At 48.5% G+C, this 24,002-nt stretch overlaps 1 protein-coding gene and 1 long non-coding RNA gene across 4 annotated transcripts in view; one reads left to right on the top strand and one right to left on the bottom strand.

The window, feature by feature from the left end:
- Positions 1-1,246: 1,246 nt before the first annotated feature.
- ADO (2-aminoethanethiol dioxygenase) lies at positions 1,247-4,384 on the bottom strand. Its single transcript, XM_082309134.1, has one exon. The coding sequence runs from the start codon at positions 4,361-4,363 to the stop codon at positions 3,620-3,622; it is 744 nt and encodes a 247-aa protein (XP_082165260.1). The 5' UTR covers positions 4,364-4,384; the 3' UTR covers positions 1,247-3,619.
- A 100-nt stretch (positions 4,385-4,484) lies between these two features.
- Positions 4,485-24,002, top strand: part of LOC309589163 — a 55,597-nt gene continuing 36,079 nt past the window's right edge. For 2 of the 3 annotated variants that reach the window (XR_014227881.1, XR_014227883.1), the window contains exons 1-4: positions 4,485-4,595; positions 5,323-5,464; positions 22,383-22,470; positions 22,561-23,643. This is a non-coding gene — a long non-coding RNA (uncharacterized lncRNA). The remainder of the gene's footprint in view (positions 4,596-5,322; positions 5,465-22,382; positions 22,471-22,560; positions 23,644-24,002) is intronic. The other variant, XR_014227882.1, reaches the window with a different exon arrangement.

Below are 24,002 nucleotides of genomic sequence, written 5' to 3'. Positions count from 1 at the left end.
TCGGGTCCTGCCGTCGGTGCGGGGCTGTACCGGCCCCGCTGCCGCGGAGGCCCCCGGTACGGCCCGCACCGCGCCGCGCAGGCGAGCCGTGCAGGACGGACCTCACCGCCAATGCCGCAGCCCAGCACCGCAGGGAGCGGGGGCAAAGCCCTCGCCCAGCCGCTCCCAGCCTCCGCTCACCCCGGTGCCGGGTCCCGCTGCGCAAAGGCCCAGCGGCACCTGCCTGCTCTGCCTGAAACGCTCTGCTCCCCGTCTCTGGAACGGGCCCTGGCTTTGGGGGCAGCTGCTCTTTGCTTGGGAAAGGCGGTCAGTGGTAGCTGAAGCGGCGCGCCTGGTTTTGAATCGGACGTGAAGCAGGCTTCCAAAGCCGGGCACGGAGCAGACGGAGGAGCCGCAGAACGACGCCAGCTCCAGAGCCACCATGCTCACCACCCCGCCGTCCACCTTAGGAGCAAAGCAAGCCTTCGCCACCCCTGCCGCATCTCTTGGCGGGTTGCAGCTTCGCCAGCTGATCCCGTGTGCTCCCGGCCCCCAAAAGAGACCACGGCCTGCTGCTGGAGGCATGTCACACGGGAGCGCAACCCCACGGGAGCCGCGGCCTCCTCGGTCGGCATCGGTGGGCTGCGGTACAGGGAGTCGGACAAGGATCCAGTGCTCTCAGCCTGCTGGGCTGCCGGAGGTACTGCCACGGCCTCGGATAACCACAGCTCGGTCGCAGCCAGAGCGTCGTGAGCGAAATTGGGATCCCGGCTACCCAGGGGCGCAATCCGAGGCTCCACTCGCACTCTCCAAACTACTGTCTGCAGCCACGCTACAAGATTAAAAACCCAGTCAAAAGCAAAACGAGATAAACAACACAGAAATTGTAAATGAGCTGCATTAAGGAAACTGCCAATGCCTAGCATACAGCTGCAAGAGAACCTTACATCGTGTAATAGCATCAGCGATCTTAAACCCATGCCTTTGCCTTACAGTACCAGCCAGCTTCAAAAGTGGTAACGCTGCAGGTGCCTGGATTTGCCCGCAGGGAGCCGGCGGAAGATTTGGGCCGAGAACGCAGTGTTACGCGTCACCTTTCAAAGAAAGGCCAGTCGCACCGCTCGGGCTGTTCGGCAAAAGAAACTTGCGCTCTGTACTTGGTTCAAGACTGTGGTACTCGTGAAGGAAAGTAATGACTGGTCAGTGGTGAGATATTCTGTATTTATTCTATAATTCAGCAATAACAGTAATTTTGCTGTTGTGAAAACACAATAACCAGACTGCAGAGAGAAGGAACGGCATTACAGACTTAAACCTTCCGCTTACAGATATCCAGAACATATGAAGTAAGTTTCAGTTACTGAGTAAGCAAGAAGTTACACAAAGAGGCTTTTCTTTAATGCATCTCAGGTTTTCTTTGCTATTATTTTTCCTGGCTTTAATACTTTGATGCTAACACCTTTATTAAAAAAAAAAAAAAAAAAGAAAAAAGAAAAATGTTTTTGCCATGGTTGTTAACAGCACTCCGCAGTGTAAGGAACCATGCTGTCCTCTACAGAAAGATGCATTAAAGTCCTGTCCCATTAAACATCTCGACTAGGTTTTACACACAGAGAAAAAAATTAAAAACCAAGCAGAAAGACCTAAGGGGAGGATGGAACAGATGAGATAAAAAATGCTCTCTGTCGCAGTTTGTTTTTCCAGTACAGCTGTTTGCATGCACCACTGCTATCTTCTTTGTGGACTTCTGAAAAAGGATGATGGTCTTCATTAGCATCGGAGAGAGTTAGAAACAGGCTGTAACACAGGGAGGCATTGCGTTATAGTTAATGACTACATTCGATAGAGAATTGTTGCACATTAACTACTGCTAAGCTGCAGGGGAATTCCAGGAAAAACAGGTAAGCCAGCTGCAGAAATATCAGACACTTTAAAGTGCTGTAAGAATAAAGGGAAATCGCCTGAAATAATTTCCACCAATTTTTCCTTGCAAAAGAATTAATCTGTGCATGCATAATGCTGACTGTATTTTACATTCATTCTTTCGCAGGCCAAAAAAAAAAAAAAAAAAAAAAAAAGGCAATGCCGTATCAGAATCATTTCAAAATTCACACATACAAGCCACTGTACAGGAAAAGCAAGTCTGCTTTTATAAATACACAAAGAAAAATTAAAGCCAGTTGTGGAGCGATTTCTGGAGCAGGTTGGTACATCACTTAGGAGGTTGGTAAGTCGCGTTTTCTTATTCAAATTCCCAAGAGGGCCAAGGCTGCCCCGGCCTGGGTCTGTGGTACGAAGCGTGCGTTAGGATGAATGGGCACGAGGCCGGTCCCTGCAGTACAGATGGAGTATTTCACCTATAGAAAAAGTTTCTCCCCTGTTAGAAAGATCGCGTCCCCCGCCATGGACAAACTGCGTCTCCAGACTGCTTCCATCATAGCAAGGCGAAATTCACGGTGTCTCTTCTATGCTACGTTTATTTAAAAGCCTTATGAAAAAGTAGTCTTTATAAATAGTATAAAGAGGGAAACCGCAAGGCTTCAAAAGCCCAAAGCGTTCACTTGTCCATATAAAAACACAGACCACACTTTAAAGAGAAGACATCAGGTCAAATCTTAGCTGTACCTAGGGTATGCGCGCCGCTGTATATATAGGGTTTGCAAATACGTCATGTTTCTAGAAAAGCTTCCATGACGCAACAGTGGATAACTGGTTTTTCTCTTAGGATGCCCACAGTTTCTGCTACCCTCCGCCACTGCTGCACGAGAGGTTCCAAGCGAGGTTAATTAGCAGCTGACTAGTCTCCTTCTCCTAGCCGAAGGAAATATGCATAGACGTACTCTGTAATTCGCAGTTGCAATAGCAAGATCTTATACGCAACGCTTTAAGGAACTGTTAAAAAGTAGTTCTGAACCTGACAGCGTCCCTTTGGAGCGGGAATTCCCTTAACTCCGGCCCTGGGGATTACTGGCGTTTACTGGAGGAGCATGTCCCGGCTCAGGAGTTGTTCTGGGTTTGTTTTTTGCTAGCAGGGCACCGCTCTTGCTGAGACTCGCTCTGGAGACGGAGCCCCCGAAGGCCGCAGCCAGACCGGCCCCCGGCCCAGGCTGGGTGGGCATGCTCCGCCGGCCCACCAGCGCCCGCCGCCTCTGGTGCTGGAAGCCCCACCGGGAGAGGCCGGGGCACCCCGCCACAACTCCTATTGCCTTGGCTCTCCCTGCCGGAGCCCGGTCCCCCCTCGCTGGCGCGCGGCCCTGTTTACACAGGACGCTGGACTGTTTTCCCCCAGCCGTCCGGCCGAGCAGAAGCGTGACCGTGCTGCTCCTCCACGTCAGCCCGCAGGACACAAGCGCGCTCTGGTGCTCGGTGGCCCCCGGCTCGCAAAGCCGGGCAGGCCGGCGGACAGCGGAGGGCCTGGACTCGCAGCGCTCCCGAGGGGCCCCCGCCAGCAGCCGCCGTCCCGCCGGCCGGGCGCGGGGCACCGGGCAAAGCGCAGCCGTGGTCCCGCCGGTGCTGCCCGCCGGGGCCGGGGCCGGGGCCGGGAGGCCGGTCCGTGAGGCGGGCCCGGCGAGAAGGCCGGCCGGGGGGCGGCGGCGGGCTCCCGCCAACCGTCCCGAGGGCCGCCGCCGCCGCCGCCTGCTCAGAGGCAGACGCGGGGCCCGGGGTAGGGCTCTCCCCCGCACCAGAAGTCGGCGGCCTGCGGGGTCTCCATCAGCCACACCTCCCGCGGCAGCCCGGGCGGCTCGGCGCCGGCCGGCGGCGGCGGCCCCTCCAGCAGGCGGTAGTAGTGGCAGTCCCGGCCGTGCTGGGGGTCGTAGGGCGGCGCCAGGATGTCGAGGAAGGCGGCGGGCCCGTCCACGGCGTCGATCTGGTGGAGGTTGTCGGTGTGCGGCGAGAGCAGGCAGGGCGGGGAGGCCGGCGTGTACTGCTGGCGGGAGCGGAACAGGGCGCGGTGGCAGGGCCCGCCGGCGGCGGGGGGCGGCGGGGCGGCGGCGGCGGCGGGGGGCAGCGTGTCCATGCAGGCGATGCGCAGCGTGCCGTACAGCACCTTCAGCATGCCGTTCATGCCCGGGTGGTCGTGCAGCGGGATGCAGGCGCCGCTCCGCAGCAGGAACACGCCCATGCTGAAGCTCTCCGTCTCGCAGATGTGCATGTAGCTGACGGGCGGCACCGCGCCGGCCCACGGCAGCCCCCCGCCCGCCGCCGCCGCCGCCGCCGACGGCCCCCGCGGGGCCAAGTGCAAGTCCTCGGCGCGCACCTCGTCCAGCAGCTGCTGCAGCCGGTGCAGGTTCTCCCCGAAGGCCGGCCCCGCCGGGCTGCGGAAGGTGATCCGCGCCTGCCGCGCCACCCGCTGGATCAGGGAGGCCATGTTGTCCCGGGGCATGGCGGCGCCCGGCCCGGCCCCGCCGCGCCCGGCCGCGGCAGGCGGTCCCCTCGCCGCCGCTTCCGCCTCCTCCCCCCGCCCCGCCGCGCAGGCGCCGCCGCGCCGCCGTGCACCACGGGGCCCGTAGTCCTGCCCGCCGCCGCCCCGCAGCCCCGCCGCTCCCCGGGGGGACGCGCAGCCGGGGGCGGCGGCGGAGGGGGGAGGACTGGGGCTCCCAGCAGGGCCGGCGGAGGTGAGTGGCCGGCGGGGGCTGCGCCCGGCGGGGCGGGGAGCGGGGCGGCGGGGCCGGCCGGCGCCCGGAGGTGTGCGGCGGCGGCGGCGGCAGCGCCTGCGGCCGCCATCTTAGCGCCGCGGGGGGCGAGGCGAGGCCTGCGGGAGAGGGCCGCAGCCCCGGCCCCAGCGGCCAGGCGCCGGGGGGCGGCGGCGGGCGAGGCCGCCTGCCCGCCGGTTGCGGGGGCCCGGGCAGAGGCAGAGGCACGGCCCCGCTCCCCCCCGGCGGCCTGGCCCGCCCGGGGCTGGGCGCAGCGCCCTGCCTGCCGGGGACGGGGAGCCGCAGTACCGAGCGCGGTTCCCGCGCCGCCAGCGCGTTCCCGCCTTTATGTTCGCAATGAGGACGGTTCCCGCGCCGCCCGCGCGGCTGCGGGGGGGCGAGGAGGAGGCGCGGGAGGAGCTTTGTCCTCGGCTCGAGCTTAGCCGCGTAAAACCGCGCAGGGTCGCGCAGGTAGAGCGTCACGGACGTGTAACGGGCTGCCCGAACGGCTTGGTTTTGCTCGCTCGCTGCTTGTTGCGGCTAAGCCGTTTTGGCAAATTTATCAGCTCCCAAGTCGCCTGCCGACACCGCCGCTCCCGCTGGGGTGCGGGCCCGGGGTCTTCCCGTACGGCGTGCGCCGTCCCCCGTGCGCCGCCGTCGCGTCGCTTTTGAGCGTGATTGCATCTGAACTCATTATCTTTAACCACAGACGAACATCGAGCAAGCACGTGGAGTTCCAGACGCTGATCCTCGGAGAATCCACGCGTGACAGAAAGGACGGATAATCTTTTGGCTCGGTTGCAGCCCGGAGGAGCCCGCGGGGGGTTGTTTGGGGCTGATGCACAAAAAGGGTACAGCACTTGTTCTGCCGGGGCATTACACGCAACGTTTTATTTCATTTATACACACGTGGCAACGATCCTGTTACCCTCTCTCTAACACGCATGACTGCGCGTAGCGGATCATGCCTAGAAAGTATCGTGGTTTCGAAGCCAGACATTAACCTGTTAGCGATGGGATTTGTTAAGCAAAGTTAGGCTCCGATCACAAAAGTATGCAGGCTCGCACCACCTTGAGTGCAATTATTTAAGCGGGTGTTGAGCACCTAGGTACCGTGGTAGGCCTAGGCCCAGCTGGGGTTAGGATTCTGAAAAACAGCCGACTGATAATACTCAGTCAAATAGGAATCCAGTGGCTGCAGCCCACCAGGTTAAAAAATTTCATTTAAAACCAAGGTAAACCAATGTGTTTTCTTGATTAGAGGCAAACTCAAGTCTGAAGGCATGCGTTAAATGTAAGTAAGATACATGTGGCCTTATAGTATTTTTACATATCATACATGAATCAGAAATATTGTACATGAACCAGAGATATAGATGTTGCGGGCCTGTGATGGCCCAGTAGAAGACAAAATACTGATACTGTAAACAAAGATCGGTGCCTTGAGTCTCTTCCCAAACCTATTTCCCTCCCTCTATAAAGTAAGTTTGCTGCGCAGGACGCAAATTTAGGTCATGGCATTATTGCCATAGGTCATGGCATTATTGCTTCCTCTTCAGGAGGATGTTCCTCCTCTACAGGAGGATGTTCATTCGAGTTGCTGCTTTCGAGTTACACCTGCAGCTAGAAAGCCTTGCGCTCTTCAGCTGTTTCATGTTCACACGCCGATGTTTTAAGTCATTTCTCTCTCCAGTGCCAGTGTCGGGAGCATGGGGTGAAGATCAGGTGAGCGTTTCTATACCTGGCAGGAGCAGGACTGCCTGGCGGGATGCTGAGGATGAGAGGGAAAACGTCTTGAGTTGAGAGGTAGAGTCTTTAATGGCCTGTGAGCTTTTCTGTATCGGAGTGGACCGCTGAGGACGCCGACAGCCTCCCCGCTGCTGCCTTGATTGGCAACTGGCATTTCGTCAGAAGCCAAGGGATTTGGAAGGGTCAACGTTCAGCGTGCTCTTCTATTCAGTCCCCTTCTGCAGGGGCAGTCAATTTAATTGTGGAGTGCGGACTTGAATTTTTGGCAGTTATCGTTACCAGTGATAATGATAAATTACCTCTCTATAGGCTTAAGCTATCCAGTTGTCCTGCCTCAGCAATTACATTTTATGCTTGCAAGTGATTGCTAGAATGCTCACTTTTGAACACACTGGTTCTTTTTCTATGCAGCACAAAAATAAACTGTTTTGTGGAAACAGAAATGCTTGGTATCGGTAGGACATTGTGTGCTTGGAGTAACATGCAGTTGTAAGAAAGATCAGGATGGAAAACCAGGATCCCGAGTTCTGATCTCAGCCTGATCTTGACTCGCTGGGTGGCATTAGGTGAATTACTTGACTCTTTTAGTGCTTATCACTCTGCAAACCATGAATCACACGTCCTGTGTACAAGGATGTTTATTAAGATTTTAAGAACATCTTTATGGAAACATTCCCGGTGCCATGTTACGTTGGTGATAAGGTTTGTATTTTGCATAACTGATCACCTCATGATCCTCAGTGTTTTTAACTACTGTATTGATTTCCATTTCTAACAGATACAGACAAAAATACGTCCTTGGCACTTAACGTTCCAGTTAAATGCTATATCACACCCACATTTTTCAGGGCAGTAATATTAAAAAAAAACCCAAATAACAAAACCCAACCTCAAAAGAAAAGCAAGCTGTCCCGCCCACTGACAATTAAATTGACATGCTTTTTCTTCTGAAAGGCCGCATTCTCAGCTGGCCTCTACCATCCTGAGTGCACGTGAAGAAAAAAAAAAACATCACGGTGTAGTTGCTTGGCTGGGCTTTGAGACTGCTTTGTGTCGGTGATGCAATGACCAAAGTTCAGCCCAGTGGTTTTATGATACAACCAGTATGAGGGAGGTCAGGTTCAGGTTACGGTTTTGGTCTCTTGCTGTGTTTGGTTTTTTTTTTTTTTTTTCCCCACACACAGAAAGAGAATGTGTTGAGAAGTGTTACAGCTATTTTCTCCTGCCCAACCCTCGCCCTCCTTCTAGGCTCCTCTCCTTGCTACCTGAACTCTTCTGTGGGAATGAGAGTTTTTCAGCTTCTCGCTTCTTTGTTGCTGTTTTACAATTCCCCTCAAGTTTGTGAAATATCCCTTGCTCGTTTTCACTTTCTTCTAGGGGTTGCTTCCCAGATTCTCTTAATTTGGTTTGAGAAGTTAGAATTACCTGTAACCATCAGGCCAAACAACAGTCTTGAATGGATGAAAATGACAGCTGCCTGCTTAGAAGGTCAGTTGTTAGCTGTAATTAAATGTTGTGTCATGATGCTAGAAGATTTCAGGAGGTGTAGAACTTGGACAAGCAGTACAGAAACCATCCTCCGTTATAATGTTGCCAACGGCTGCAGATGCATGTTTACATAGGACAAAAAACGAAGAATCTGTGTCAAAGAACACCTTTTTTGCACTGTTCCTGCCACCGCTTCTGCAAGAGTATATGTTATTTTTTTTTTCATAGCTACCACCAGTCAAGGAGATCGATACGAATGCTAGCCAAACATGATTCAGATGAGAACAAGACTAAAAAGAAAGAAGACAAACAAGATGTCTGTAATAGTTGCTGGCTCTCCAGTAATGGCTTACGTAAAAGAAAGTTGGCTATCAGTTATTCATCAGAGAATTTATATATCCGTAGAAACACAGAGGAGTGCTAGATATAACTGTACTGAAATCAAAAGGGGAATTAGGTTCATATATATACCAAACTTCAAGCAGATCTATGTAACATTAAGACTCCCACCCACCTTTACCACTTCTTTACTGACACACATCCTGTATTCCATTAACCACGTAATTCACCCCTTGCTGCACTCTTCATTTGTTGTAGCCTCTCTGTTAAATGCACTAGTTCTATATAAAGCACATCATTAATGAGTTTTATTGACAGTTTGCTACTGAACAGCCTAGAGCAGGAGTTGGAGTGACTCAGAGTAGGAAAGGCTGTGCAGCATGCAACTCCCCGTGCATGAATTGGCAGAGATCTGATCTTCTCGTTCTGATCTTCTGAGCTTAGCTCCACAGATTTCCACTGGTGCAAATCAGATCCGTGCTGATGTCTCTGACGCCGCCCAGGTTAGGCTGTGGTGATGGGTGCTGTGAGTTAGTCGTGGCCTTATTCCTTCTGAACTCTCTGACTGTCTGGGACCAGTCCTGGCCGCGAGGAAGACGACGTTCACTTGCGTGGTGTCACTCTTAGCCACTGCAGCTGCAGAGCTGCGAGATACTTTCGCCAGTTGTATGCAGCCTTGACCAAAAGAGAGAGAGAGAGAGAGGGAGAAATCCCTTAATGGCTGTGGAAAGAGTTATTACTTGACATTTGTAAGTTTTTCATGTATCTTTAGTGTTTTCTAAAGGTAATGTGATTATATAATCTGGGAAAAATATGACCTTTATGTCTAAAACTTAAAAATATATTCAAGAATATTGTTGGAAGTGTCAACAATCCTGGGTCTCAGATACGGGCAGGAAGGTAAAAAAAGATATTTTTAATAATTACTGAGATGAAGGAAACCCACAGCTCAATTTGCAAGTGTAATTCTGAGTCTGCAAAAAGCTGTACTATCACTCTTTCTTATTACTGGCATAACTTTGAAAATAAAATATCAACAGGAATGCGTATGGATACTGTGTTATGAAGAATGTAATTAGAAACAAACGGGAATCATTGATTAAACTGGTTAATCTTATAATGCACAGAACACCGTAATTTGGACCATCACTTTTAGTCTTTTACCTGACAGCAGAAGAGACGCAGTTAAAGATGTGGTATGTTTACTTGTGATTTCTTCCCCGCGTATCTTTATCTCTGGCTGTGTTAAAACCATTTGATATTTATTTTACATAAGTGCATTCAAAAGCAGCAAAATGCATCGAAGTCATTTATCGTTTTATTGACGTAGCTTACTGTTAATTTAAATGCTGACACTACCTGTTGGGAAAGTTGAAATCTGTTTCCTAGGATAGTTGGTACGGAATGAACGGCACACGTGGCTGTAGTCCCGATGCTTTATGAGCACGAGGGGTTTGTCTCCTCCCTGGCAGGTGCCGGCTAGCGGTGCAGTGGGGCACCCCGAGTCCATCCCGCTGTGGCGGGGACCGCGCCGGGCAGTTCCCTGGGCTCAGAGCATGGCGCTCTCCACCGTTTTTGAAACCACTTCCCTGTAGGTCCTTTGAATTCCGTCACCGTCGCTGGCTGCCAGACCCGTAAGGCCCCTCCGGCCTCTATTACATCAGTGCCGAGCTCCACTTGGTGGTTTTTTTTCTCTCTCTGTTACTTTTTCAGAGAATCCCAAGGGTCCCGTTTGGTCGCTCAGTGAGAGAGCGGAGGGTGGGAGAAAGCTTGCAAGGTCACCTCTGTTTGGAAGCAGCTCCCTTGGCCTTCAGCCCTCCCCATAGCAGCTGGCTTTCAAATGGCAAGAGAAGGTTTTGCTGATACGACCCAGGGGAAGGGCCCGCTTGGCGTACGAAGACTCTGCAGAGTCCTCGTGGTCAGGCAGCGGTGAGAAAAGCTGCTCCCTTGCAGGGAAAGCCGTATGTTTCTCTCTCTCTGTACGTCTGTTCTCCCATTATCTCTTGATGCAGTGCCATATTTACTTTCGCCTGCTTTGAGATAGGTGCGGTATATAAGCGCTTTTGTACTAGGGTAGGGTGTGATCCTGCTCTGTTGGAGAGTTGGAGGTAGGTAGCTTACTAACTGGGGTCCCAGAGGGTGTGAGGTGTGGGTCTGCCGCTGCTTGGGCTACGCTAAGTAGTGATCACACGCCAACTTCTAGGCCACCTTGCTAGCCAGCTCTAAAGTAATCCTATTTCCGTGGCTTAAAGAGTTACTGCTGTGCAGCTGAGTCACTGTAACCGGCTTGGTGCTCACTCGTAGCCTTCCCTCACTGCCAAAAATGCTTTAGCACAGGCTATCTTTAAGCTAAGCCTTTCTATTTCACAATCAGGAGTGAGGACTGGTTATGGTCGTCACACAGGTGATAAGCAGTAGTGCCTGAAGCCATAGTAACTTGGTTGCCTTTGGTTATACGTATAACACATTCTTTTAAGAATCTCTTTCCAGCAAGAGAGAGAACTTTTTAATTTCTTAACGATTTGGGGTCAAATTTATCCCAGTGGAGGTCTATACAGGGTTAATCAATAGTGCTAAATTTAAGAAGGAAAGAATAAGTAATTTTTAAGTAATAGTCAAGGAACATTTTTCTATTTTAAATAAATAACGTACATTTTTTCATGGAAAGACTTAGTGTTCAGCAGAAAAAGAGGTGAATGGTAAAATTCAGTAGGTAAGGTGTTCAGTGGGACAGGGAAATTTCTTTCAATGTTTTCAGGTGTTTGTAGTGTTTAGGTTAATCAGTAAATCCAGTAAAATCCTTCTTTGGCCCATAAGTAAAGGGTCCGTATTAAACTCAAGGCCTCTGGGAGGAGGACGGAAATTTTATGCAAGTGTTGGAACAAGGGAGGTGGACTGAGAAGAAAAAGGCCAGGACCCACAGGACTGCTAGAACCGCCCACGCAGCAGTATTGATCTCTCTTTGAGCTGCGGTTATCAACCAGGATTTGACTACTTCCAAGACAAAAGTATTAAAATACAAGAACATCAGTTAGAAAACGTTGGCAATTAGTTCGTAGAGGAAAACGGCGAGGGAAAAGAGAAGGAAGGAGGAGATGCCAGCGTGGATGAACGAGGCCAGGGGGACGTTCCAGAGAAGCAGCACGCGGAGGTGAGCTGGTATTTGGATGTGCAGGGAATGAGGCAAGGAGGCAACAGGGCGGGCTGGTTCCGTGACACACAGCTGCAGGATGAACAGCTGTTAAAGGGAACATACAAAGGCATTTGGAAAACCAGTGCTACGCGTAGGCTAGGTTTCGAAGTCTGGATTGAAATGATGATACCAAAATTTTAGTTTCTTTAAAAATTAAGAAGGTAATTTTAATGGTGTGTTGGAGGACAAAGTGAAAAGTCACAAGTTGGGAAATGACAAATGCTTGCCAGAGCTATAAACATGACCTTCGCTGGTTGTGCTCTAGTACTCAGACTATTTACATGACCGCATGCTCTTTTTCAGTTAGGACAATATACTTGTCAGTAACATACCACTTCTGCACTATGCTACAGCGTGCATAGGTATATCTTCAGATGATTGAGGAAAAAACCCAAATGTTACCAAGGTATAAAGGGAAATTAGTTCAGATATTTAGTATCTAGATTTTACTTTTGCATTTCACAGCATGGTAGCAAAAGCATGGCAGATTTTTCTTGGAAAATTAGGATGCATTCCAGCAGAAACTGATGCAGAGACTCAGCTTTTTCCTGAAAAACAGCTTCCGCTACTCCCCATAGCTAAGTATTTAGAGCTTGCAGGATCAGGACCTAACAAGCCACACATCCTCCGTACTATTTTTTTTTTTTTCCTCCAGGAAAACAAAACTCTCCATGTCTCCATGTTAAAATGATTGGAAATTGAACTTAGGGGGATCTAGCATGTGATTACTTTTTTTAGACAGGATTTTCTTCGTAGCTGAATTGGACTGAGTCTTTTTTTTCTCCCAAACCAGATGGTAAGTGATTCAGTACTTTTAGCAGTAGAAAAATGATTTGTTTTCTTTCCTCAGTAGTTGGTGTGAATGTACTTTTCTTTATCTATTTACATATTATGTAAACACATTTTGCCAGCATTTATGTACATAGTTTACAGTCCTAATCCTGCAGAGAGCCCTGTATAGGCAAGGCCTTGCACGCAGGAGGAGTTGACCTTGCTTACAGAGAGCTGTTTGCGTGGAACTCATGGCAGGGTTGTAACTGTATTTGTATTTTTATGTATAGACTTAAATTTGTGCCACTGTACGAGGACGCCAACAGAACCGTAAGTCCACAAAACAGTTGAATAACTTCATGCACTTTGCTTTTTTTCACCTAACAAAGTCTCTGGGGATGCCCTTGATCGCTTCGGCTGTCTTCCTGTGGCAGGCTGTAGTCCTTGTGACTTCTGCATTAAAGCTAAAAACCTTGTCCTTTTTATAGAGCGTCGGGGCGAGTTCTTCCTGGTGTGCAGGGGGAGCGAGGGCCTCGGTCGTGTGACCTGTTGGACTTACCCTGATGCTACTAGGGGGACGTTGGAAGGGATTCCAGTAACGGTGAGAAATATTCAGGAGAGTATTAAAAAAAACCCTTCTTTCACACGTGCATCTGATTTCTCAAGGTTTTCTGCATCTGTGTTTGTGTGTGTATATACAATGTTAAAACTGAATGCTAAATGCAGCGTTGTTCCTTGGTTTGTGCTGAATAAAATATACACGTAAACCATGTATGTGCCGTGTCAGCATATGGGTATTTGAGGCAGAACGGAAGGATCTGAAGCTGATACTACATTACAGGGAAATAGTATGTTATAGTGTCCAGCCACTGATTCCTTATACAAGAAGGTTCAAGCAAGGTTGCCCAAGCAGCCTTACAGTTGTCCTTTCCAAGCAGTTAAGAGCTGGTTTGTAAATTTGACGTGCTTTTCCCCTAGCTTTGTCCGAGAATTAAAACCTTGAATGCAGAGAGTCATCTTGCTGCTTTACTGAGATGATAATACTCTACTTCAAAAATAGCGGCCAGTTTCTCTGTCTACAAATCTGGCTGTACGCAGTTGGAATGGGATTATCCGATTCTCTTCTTGGTTTTCGCCTCGTCTACGCACGCTTCAGCTGAGTCACTGGGGGTTCGCGTGCAGAGGAGCTGGCCCCTTGCCTTGTCTTCCAGGTTTACCAGAGAGTTGAAACCCAGTTCTTAGCATCTCCCACTTGAAAAATGTGACAATCTTCTGCTTCCGTGAATTCCAGCAGGGGAAAAAAAGACACGTGAATTAGTATCAGGAATACTGTGCTGTGGCATGTCAATGTTTTCTCCTGAAATTATTCGGTGGCAGGGTGGCAGAAGAGGGCCCTTGGAACTAGCACTGTTTTTTTGTCATGGGTCAGTAGTCAAACTGGGGTGATTCACTGTGCCTCGTATTTGTGTAATAATTTACTTTTCCCTTTATGCAAGGGGAAGGTTTGGGGGAGTTTGCCTCGTGGGCTATGCGGCTGTTGATGCGGTCACACACGGTGGCAGAAAACTGCGTCCGCAGAAGGACAGATAATCCTGCGGGATGCTGCTGCGTGGGGTGGCGTGTGGATCCCGCCGGAGGTCAGGCTGCCTGCTGGCAGGAACCAGAGCTTGTTTGGCCAGCGCTCCGTGCGTGTTACGTACCGAGGGCTCTACCTCTGGACGTCCCTCACCCCAGTCACTAACAGTCACGTTTTTTATAACTGGGAATTGCTTCACTACATTACCAGGAACCATAAAAGCACAAAGCAATGGTTGCGAACTTCTAAACGCTGTCTCTGTAGAAGAGCAGAACAATAACTCCGAACCCGGCTGTCGTGAGCGTGCAGGGAGGGTGGGATTAAGGATTTCTGTTCTCTCAGGCTGTTGCCGTGCGTGCTGTCGCTCTCGTTGTAGTTGCCTCCTGACCGGCCGCAGAGCGCTTGCTTCCCGGGGCCACGGTTCCTGCCGTCCCCTGGCACCTCGCCGCCTGTTCCCTCGCTGGCCGGGTGTTGCGCAGGGAATGACACCGTGCCTGGGAGTGTGGCAGCGGCCGTGATGTGTACAGCAAACGAAGGGAGTCCAGGAGAAGTGAAACCAGGTGATCTGTCAGTCGGGGAGAAGGAGGAAAGTCTGCCCTCAGTGCGGAGGGCTCTGAAAAAACAGGGTTGGACACCAGTTATCTGTTACCTCCTGTGAGCTCCAGGGAGTAAATACTGTGGAGAAAACTTGGCTCAAAGCTTTGAGGACTAAGTAATTGCTGGAAGCTCTAGATTACTTAGGACATAAGCATGCATTTATAAGCACTGGAAGTACTGAAGAGAGTTTCTTTTGGTTTCAGTTAATAATAGGGGACGTTGTGTACAGTTTGTTTGCTTGATGGGTTCATTTTATTGTGTGTAAATACGCCGTAGAAACAATTTTGTCTTTTGTTCAGTGTTACTCGGCTGGCGTGCTTCTTGTAAATCCCCTGAATTAAGGGAAATAAGTAACCTGCTCCGGTCTGTCTGTGAAACAAGGCCTATTTACAATAAAGGCCCGTGAGGGATACGGTGGGACTGCAGAGGAGCGAGAGGACGGCGAGCAGCGGAGGCAGCGTGTGCAGCAGAGGGGAAACCTGCAGGCCACGTGTGCCACGGGCGCAGCGGCTCGCTGTCGACGTGAGCTGCCTCGGTGAAAAGGGAGCTCTGCTCTCCCCTGTGCGGTACGAAGCTCAGGCTCCACTGGTCTTAGTGGAAATGACGTGGTCTTGCACGAGGGCAAATGAGAGCAGAATCTGGCCAACTGTTAATAGCTTTTTTGTATTTGGGGCTGAAATAAAGTGGCTGTGTATGCAAATAATTGTGCAAGCGTGATTCCTGAGTGACTTATAAAAGGCGAATTCAATATTTAATTGTTGGAAATACAAACTGTTTGGCACAAATCTCCTGGTTTGGCTGAGCTGTGCTTGACCTGTGACAGAGAGAGCAAAGGTGATTTTAAGTCCTGGGATCCAAGGGGCCGGTCTGTAATGTAACCCAAGGCAGAGTCAGTGCATTGGCTGCTTTGTAATTACAGATGCTTATTTTGTGTACAAAACCAGTTGATTCATTATCTTTTATTTCCATTATCTCATCTCAATCTTTATGTGTGAATCTGAGCTATTTTACTTCAAGGGGGTGGCATATAACTAGAATTAAAAAAAAAAAGGGGGTTGATAACAAGACGTTGGTTGTTTTGATATAAAGATGTTCTGATGTTACCAAAATGATAAAATTGGTTGAATCTATGTGCAGAGTCTGAAAGCTTTGTGGGAAGCCTAACAAGTTGAAAGTAACCTTTCTTCTGCTCTGTGCCCTGCATTTCTTGCCATATTTTAGCCCGTGCCTCGGAACAAGGATAGTTTAGCTCTTAGGATATAAAGAGTTGATTACAAGCAATCCCGTTGCCGTAGCTTAACACGCTGTCACTCCTCAGCTGCGCTTCAGGAACCGGCTGAACTTCAGGAACTCTGCTCTCACGCCCTGTGGCGAAACGACACCTGTTGGCTTCACCCATCTTCCATGTTGTTAAATTCTTAAACTGTGGTGATCTCACCACAACTTATCAGCTGTCCTCACGCCTAGAGATGTGGGCATCCCATTCAAACTCCTGAAAGCAGAGAATGTTTTTCCTCAGGCCAAGATTTAAAAATGCTTTTGCCTTTCAGAGAGCCTCCAGAACTTGACAAAGTAAACTTTACTTATGCAAGCTCTTCACCCCCGCCCCGTCACGTAAAGGTGACAGTACACGTGTGGATGGTGTGGAGAGACATCAGCTTTTGTTGGGGCCGAAGCGTGAGCCCAGAGCTGATGGGGGTATGTCTGAAAATACTTCCTGGCAAAAGTTGTACTGGCTGAGAATCAGAAGCGCGCATCCAGTTGACATCACTGGAAGATGCACACACAAAGTGAAAGTACTATGTGGCCTTTAAGCTTCTGTTCCTGTGGTACATGAGGTTTTATACTACACAGAAGAATTGAACCATTCACTTTTCTGGGTAATTGAGATAAAACGGGTATCTGTGATCTATTCCAGTCTGCTCTGTCTGGGGTATGCCTCCATGACTTCAACAAAGTGGCACGTATGCACAACAAGAAGGCTCTTTGGATGGAAACACTGTAATGCAGGACTCATTAACTGATGATACTTGATAATTTTTAAAGAGATGAGTACAACAGTTGCTGCTCATCTAGATCATAGAAATAACTTGAGGGAATATGTTCACCAAAGCGAAATGTTCTCTAAAACGCTTGCTAACAGGTTACTTATGCTTGTTTACTCCCAAGAGCAGTTATCTTTTTCCCTGAGCCAAATGGAAAATTAGATTTACTTCTTATTTAAGTGTATGAGGAGTAACTGTGAAAATTGGTTGGTCACCAGTGGAAAATCAGACCCAGTGCTTTTTTTCTGTGCTCGGCCAAAGGAAGGGGCATTTCCATTTTCTGTTGCTGATTGAGTTCCCCTGTGATCTTGTCTAGTATACAGAAACACTGAAACCGTATCAAGAATATGGTCTCTTTTGTGCCCTACCACACAGAAAAAATCGCTCAATCAAGTTCCCCGTTTGGGCGTGTCTCCTCCCTTTGTCCTTTTAGATGCAGGCTCTGTGGGACAGGAGCCGGCCGTCGCTGCGCCCGGGCCTGCGGGCACTGCTGGATGGGAGAGAGCGGCTTTCCTTCCACTCTGCTGTTCGGGCGCGACAGAGGGCTGAGCTGGGAGGCTGGTGGGTGGCTGCCTTGCTTTTCTAGGTGAACCCAATGACGCAGATGCATTGCATGAGGAGTCTTGTGTTGCTCTGGCTAGCACCGAGTGTGGCGGGATACGTCAGAAATCCCAGAGCTGCCCAGCTCTAAGCCCTGTCCATGCATCGACAGCACCAGTCTCCAGGGAACTGAGGTTACTCGATTGGAGGATACAAGTTGCACTAAAAGGCCAGTCCCTGGGGGTTTAGGAGTGATAGCAGAATAAATACTTAAAACTTGCTTTCATTCTTCATGGCACAGGATTTTTCTCCCTTGCAGATGATTTTGCCGGTGCTGCTTGGACGTGCCTACTGCTCTGATTGCTCCTACAGCCTTGATTTGACAGTAGCCTCTGGCGTGCTGTGGGCTAGCAGATCCGCGTAGCAGCAGGCCCACCAGTCTTCCTGCAGAGAGGTTAAAGAGTTTTGGAGAAACCTGAGTGATTCAAAAATTTGCCAATCTCTTCTCTGGCAGTTCCCTGGATTCAAGGCGTCCCTCATCTCTGGCAGAGCTGGGCAGCAGGCTGGGGAGGAAAGCAGCACTGGTTTTATTGCCTTCACATGCTTAGGGCTGCTGATGTTAGGTGCTATAAGTGTAGGTTTTTTGAGAAGAGAGTTTTGTAGGTGAGGAAGAAGCATCGCTATCAGGTGAACTGGAGGGGTAGTACTTTGACCACTTTGACAGGCTGAGGAGAAGGAATAAGACTGACAGAAAGAAAATCCTCTTAATCTGGGCAATGTCAGCTTGTCATCGTCGGTTCGGTAGTTAAGTAGCTGCAAGCCTACTGCTGCCTGCTTTGCAAGGGGCAGATCATTAATGACAAGACATGGCAGAGTGCAGCATGCTTAGGGCTTTGAGGTGCTGACAGGCTGATACCGCCCAGAATAACTGCAGAGAGCATGGTGGCGTCCAACGCGAGGTACAGTTTTAAGAACTGAAGAAACCTGTTTTCCAGCGTGTCACCCTTGAAGACAACATGCCGCATACATGCTGAAACCTAAAACTCCCTCGCTTTCTGCTTCCCCAGCAGCTGCGTACATGCATTCAGCTTCTCCTTAGTGTGAGCCACAAGGTGAGAATCAGCGTAGCACGGGGATCGGAAGAGCTTTGGGGTTGTGCAGCAGTCCCGTGCCTTTTGACCTGGGAAGCACTGGAGCACCTGCGCAGCCGTGCTGGGCAGGGCAAAGGGATGGAGCAGGCATGCTGTTAAGGCATATAGATGTCTGGCAAGACTGAGAGTGGAGGCAATGTTGTGGGTCAGAGAGAGCGTGGGACTGAGGTAAGAGAATGCAAGAGCACGCTCACTACATGGCTGCTAAGCAGGGAGCAAGAAAGGATTTTACTGCTTGTGGCTGGAGGGATGGAGCGAGGCGTGATGGGTCAGGTAGAGAAGAATCTGGCTGGGCTGTGGGGTAATTGTACGATATATCCAGAGCTTGCAATTTCTCCCAGACCAGATTGGAAATGTTCTGGTATTCTTCAGTAGTGCTTACAAGCATCTGACAGTCACCGCGTTGGGCACCTGACTCACTGCCCAGAGGACTGACAATTTGCCCCCTCTTGTTTGTCATACACACCTGCAGATTTAATACTTTTCTTTTGGAGAATACAGCACTTTCCTGTCCTGTGAAACAATGCTTCTCTTCTGCCATTCTCATGGAGATGTGATGCGATGATATCACTTCCTAGTGAGGGGCTGGTGAATCACTTTGTTGGTGTTCATGAATCACTTCTTTGCTACCAGTTTCTGCACTGGTCTTAATATAATTTCCAAAAGCAAAAATCATCATTTCAGAGACCTTTTACTTTTTGTTAAAGAGACAATACTGGAATTATCTCATTGCATAATGTACTGAACCCAAGCTCCCAGCACGCTGCAGAAGAGCTCTCCCAGATCTATTTGTGTATCTGAAGGTATTGCCACCTATCCAACTGATTCCCTCCCCAGCAGCAGGGAGCTTGCTCGCAGCTGGGTGGGGAGAGGGAGCATACTGTTTGTCTCACAGGCTCTGGTGGGTAGTCCGATAACTTAGCTTAAAGTTTGAAGCTCTCCTGTGGGTCTGATGACCTCTTGCATGGGAGCAGAAGCGCTCTGAGCTGTCATGGCTAGGTGTGCAAAGGTTCTTCTGCTAGTTGAGAGCCTCCGATATTTTATTGCCTGCCTAGGAAGCGTAACGGGTTGTTCATCTCCATCAGCTTTGCACCTCAAGTGGTGTAAAGAAGGCAGGAAGCAGGAGTAGGTAGGGTCCTCGGAATTTCCTTGTCCAAGGGAAGAAGAGATGGCAGGCTGTGTGGTTGTATTGAGGCCACGTCAAAGGTCTTCGACATGCATCTTCTTATGCATTGGCACAGGGCTTTTTCCTGGGGAAAAAGGAGTTGCGCATGGTGTGAATACGATCTTGTGAGGGTAAAGGCACTTGTGGTTTGTTCTCGGCAAAGCCTGAGGCTGCTTTAAGTCATCTTTATGACAGCACTAATCTTCTGGCAACTGAAGGGTCAGGGAATTGCACGGGAAGTGCAGAGGCACCTTTGCCCATTGCCTTGTTTGATGGGCCAAGCATCCCTCCGCCACAAAGATCCAACCCGTTTCTCTGACCAAGCACAGCCCGTGGCTCCGGCGAGCCCACTGCTGCCCTCGGAAGGTATTTCCCCGTTGTTTTGTCTTGACCGTCAGGCCTTTCCCTTTCTCTGTGATACACTGCACATTGCCAGCTGGTATTTGTAACATGTTCAGTAGAATTTTAAAATGAAACTTCTTTGGAGGAGGTCAGCATCCCATGGGGGACACGGCCCGCGTGTGGGCAGCATCTGACAGATTCCTGTCACTGTAACCCAGCAGGCTTGTCAGAAATGACAGCACCTGCCTGTGGACTGCACTAACGCAGCGATACTAGCCAAAGTGGGAAGTGTTGACGGCATTGTTTGCCCTGCGTGTTCATATTCCTAGCCCCTCCCCACGATGAGAGGCACAGTGTAAATGTCTGGACGGATAGTTACATGTGTTAGGATAATGATACCAAATACCAGCCAGTTCTGAGCAGCCGATGTGTAATTATTGTAATAGAAAAGCAGCACAGCAGATTGCTTAAGAGTTTTTCAGTTATCAGTGACTTTTCTGCACACAGGCAGGTAAGGAGGTAACCTGTCTAAAAGATTTCTCCTCCCAGAATTAGTGCCAAGGATCAGATCTTCCTGACCCCGTTGCTGGGAAGCTCTGGTCTCACATTTCCAGTGTGCCTACATGCTGGAGATTTACCAGTTTCATTTCTCTCTTGTGATGGATGAAGTCACTTTAACTCTGTCTTTTTATATTGAAAGGTTATTTAACTTTTGCTGCCCATGTTGCAGCTGTTAGTGCGTTTCATGTATGTTATTAGCACTCCGTAGCAGAATGCTGGTTTGTGCCCAATAGGGATTCTCAAAATAGCTGTTGCTTCACCCTCTCTCTAAGCTTATCTGCAGTCCAAGCCACTTAGTTTTCCATGTGGTCCACTGTCAGCCTCCCATTGTAAATTATCTGCCCTTGTAACCCACAGGCTGATTTTTCTTACTCTGTTCAGTGGAACGACGGAGCATTGAGTTGAGCCAATCGAGTTGGTGTTTAAGAGAATACCTGTGAGAATGTCCTAGTTGCATGATTTGTACTTACTTTGTAAGTTTTGTAAGGCTGTGTGGTTCCCTGCTGCCCTGATCTCAAATGCGTGACCTTGGAAATCGGTTGATTTGAACGTAACTCTTTTTTCATTTGCCGTCCCCGGAGGATTGTAATTGCAGTGTTCCCTTGTGACTGTGCTGAATTAAGAATCAGAGCCCAGCTGAAATTCCCAGGCCAAAGGATACAATGGCTACTAGTAACCTTGGTGCCTTTTTAATGCTTTTTTTTCTAAACAATATCTTTTTGCATTGTATATGGTCAGAGTTTTTGGAAAAAATAAAGTTATTTCTTAGGTACCTGTTGAAATTTAAGAAAATAGTGGGTCCTCTTCCCCCTTATGTTCACACCTTCTCCTTCCATATGCTTTAGTGTTGTAAACTGATCATTTCTTTCCATTGTTAGGGGAAAACATTTAAATAGCACACCAGTTTATAGACAAAGGAAGGAAAAATCCAACAACTTTGTACTCTGCCTGTAGGAGCTCTCAGTCTAAGTATGGCAAAATTAGCAAATATGAAATGTAGGCCAACAGCTAAGGAGAAGAAGGGAGTGAAGTTACAGATGCTAAATAAAGACAGGATGAGATTGTTCAAAGAGGCAGGAGGAAGGACAGAGGATACCTGGCAAGAGAGACCCAATGATATGGGTCAGCTTTACTCCCATTGAATTTGAGTGTTATCCCAGATTTATGGAGATACGACATCCAAAGCCCTCCCAGGGAGAGAGATCTTAGCCCAGAGGGCAGTATGGGATACGGCTCAAAGCACGGAGAAGAAAAGGAGATGGGCAAGAACAAAAGGAATAAGAAAAGTAGAGGGAGCGAGAAGGTGAGTAGGGAGGAAGAAAAGCAGAGGGGTTGGGAGCAGCCTGGGATAGGACTGTGTAAATGCAAACTGGGGTCTTGAGCAAAGTCAAAGGGAGTTTTCCCCAAAATAACAGTGGTCTCAAGCCCAGCACAAGAACTTGAATTTGACCTGAAATAAAGAGAATTACAGCAACTCTGCTGTGTGTTAGACCTGCATTTGGAACGTCGAGCTGTGTTTTGCCTCTGGAGTCCCGAGTCTTGCACAGTCCCATTACAGCAGTGGTGGGCGATGCAGGTTTTAGTGAGAGTGAGTTCCTATCCTTGGGCAGCTGCACCAGTCATGTGCATTTGTAGTAAAGGCTGTCCCCAGAGTGAAGGTTAGCTGGTGGAACTAACAACAGTGGCTTTTCGGAAAGCAATGCTAAATTTGCCACAGGCACAACCCGGTAGCCTTTTCCCCAGGCAAGCATTAGGACTGTGTGTGGAGAGCTCTGTTTGATGAAACCTGGGGCAGCTGAAGGGCAGACAGGCTGGTCGGGGGCTTACACGTCTGCTGGAGAAGGTGGCGGCGTACCCGTGCAACATGGGGAAATACTGGTGCACGCTGAAACCTTCCTAAAGAAAGAGCTCTGATTAGACGATGCAAATGTGATGCTTTAAAAAAGGTAATTTACTGACAGAAGAAAAACTAGTAATGAGCTGAACAATTAGCTTATCTTTCACCTTTCTAGATACTTTAACAGCTAAAGATTTAAAATTAATCTAGAAGAAGTTGGAGCATTAATTTGAGGCTATTAAAGTCTTCCTGATCAACTTTTGGTGTTCTTCTGGAGGAAGAGTGTCTTATTTCAAGTTAGCTTAACTCTCACTTTATTACTGTTATTGGTCAAATTAATTGCTATCTTTGTCAGAGATCACAGACCCTCCACAAATCTGATTGTATTTACTTCTGTGTTTTCATTTCTCGAAAGGTGAAGATGTATTAAAAAATAACGGAACTTTGATGGCCGTTTGTTGGAGTGAGGAATCAAAATTGGATTTTCAGCACGTCTTAGTAATGTACGTGAATCCATAGAACGTATCTGCAATTTTATATGTATTTTAAGGTTTTCTCTTGTTCCACTGGCATCTTTTCCTCTCTCTTCCCAGTCGTTGTTTCAAGAATGTCAGAGGAACCACAACTGAGCTTTTCTCCTGTTCCCACCTGTGCTTTGGGATGCGAAAGAATAACATTAGCACACGGAGACCTTGACTTCCTTTGGGACGCATCTGGACGATTTTATTAGGCCGTGCACTGAGCCTGTGATCAATCTGAGAGCAGCTGATGACGAGCATCGCCAAGATATGGTAGTGGGCCTGTGATCAATTTTGTGTCTTTCAGAAGACTTGAAAAATTAGATTCATGAAACATCACTCTCATACACCACAGCCTCACCATGAGGACATTAGGGCAGCCGCGACTGTACAAAGTATCTTCACCAGCAATCTTTCACCCTCTGACAAATCTTTTCTTCTTGAAGGTAACTGTGGGTGGTCTTCCTTTGTCTAATTTCTGTAAATTCGGTACATCACTTTCTAGTTATGCAGCTGATACTCGTGTTTATATGAATGGCTATTTAAAAAAGGAAAGATCAGATGTTTGTTGTTTCATTTCAACATAAATCAAACTTTGTACTCACATAGCAATTCTAGTTTAGCCCCAGGAATAGCTTTAGTATTGCTAAGTGTCTGGAGAGTATTGACTACAGAGACATGATTTTAAGCAGGCTATAATAGTTTCTACAGCTGTTAACAGTTCGCAGAAGAAAGGCAGTATTATTCATCGGTGTTTAAAATGTGCATGACTTGCATTGCACAGAAGTCAGATTGGGAGAATGGCAGAATTTTTTTTTCTGAAATTCTGCCAGGAAAGTCTTCAATAACTGGAGAAATTCTTTTCACTGGTGAAATCAACATGCAGCACATTGTGTTATTATAATTGCTTATAGCTCACCATGAAAGTTGTCTTTGTATGTGTGGATGTACGGCTTGTACTGTTTTGTTTTTATTTATTCTGCATTCTTTATTATAATGCTCTTTCCTTTTTTCCAGACCAGAAAGATTGTTATTGAGCCTTCCACAAAGCTGAAATAATGCTGTGTGTTAAAAAAATGTTAACAATTTGAAGAAGTTATAAAAATTTATAAGTTGACTGAATACTTTGGAAATTTCTGCATATTTTAACATAAATAGGTAATGCAAATGTTTGTTCTTTGCATTTAGAGGTGGGTCTCTGTTTTCTAAAGGTCTTGTATATAAATTTGATTCTTACAATTACATTAGAACAAAACCAGTATTTTTTCAGATTGTATAATAGGAAAAGTGTATTCACAAAAGACACAGAACATACATGGTTATCTCTGAATGTCATATAGTCATGAAATTTAACATAAATAGTATCAGTTGTTTGAATGACTTCATTAAGTGCGTTTTGGGGAATTGTTGCAGTCAGCTGAGGTCCTTCTATTCAGTTCCGTGGGTCCTGGGTTGGCCCGCAAAGAAGACGGCCACGCTGCAGCTAACTGAGAAATGAGGAGATGATTTCTCTATAG

Source organism: Platalea leucorodia (genome assembly GCF_965183815.1).
Source record: "Platalea leucorodia genome assembly, chromosome: 4".
In the NCBI taxonomy this organism is placed as follows: Eukaryota; Metazoa; Chordata; class Aves; order Pelecaniformes; family Threskiornithidae; genus Platalea; species Platalea leucorodia.
This window is presented reverse-complemented; position numbering and strand designations above follow the sequence as displayed.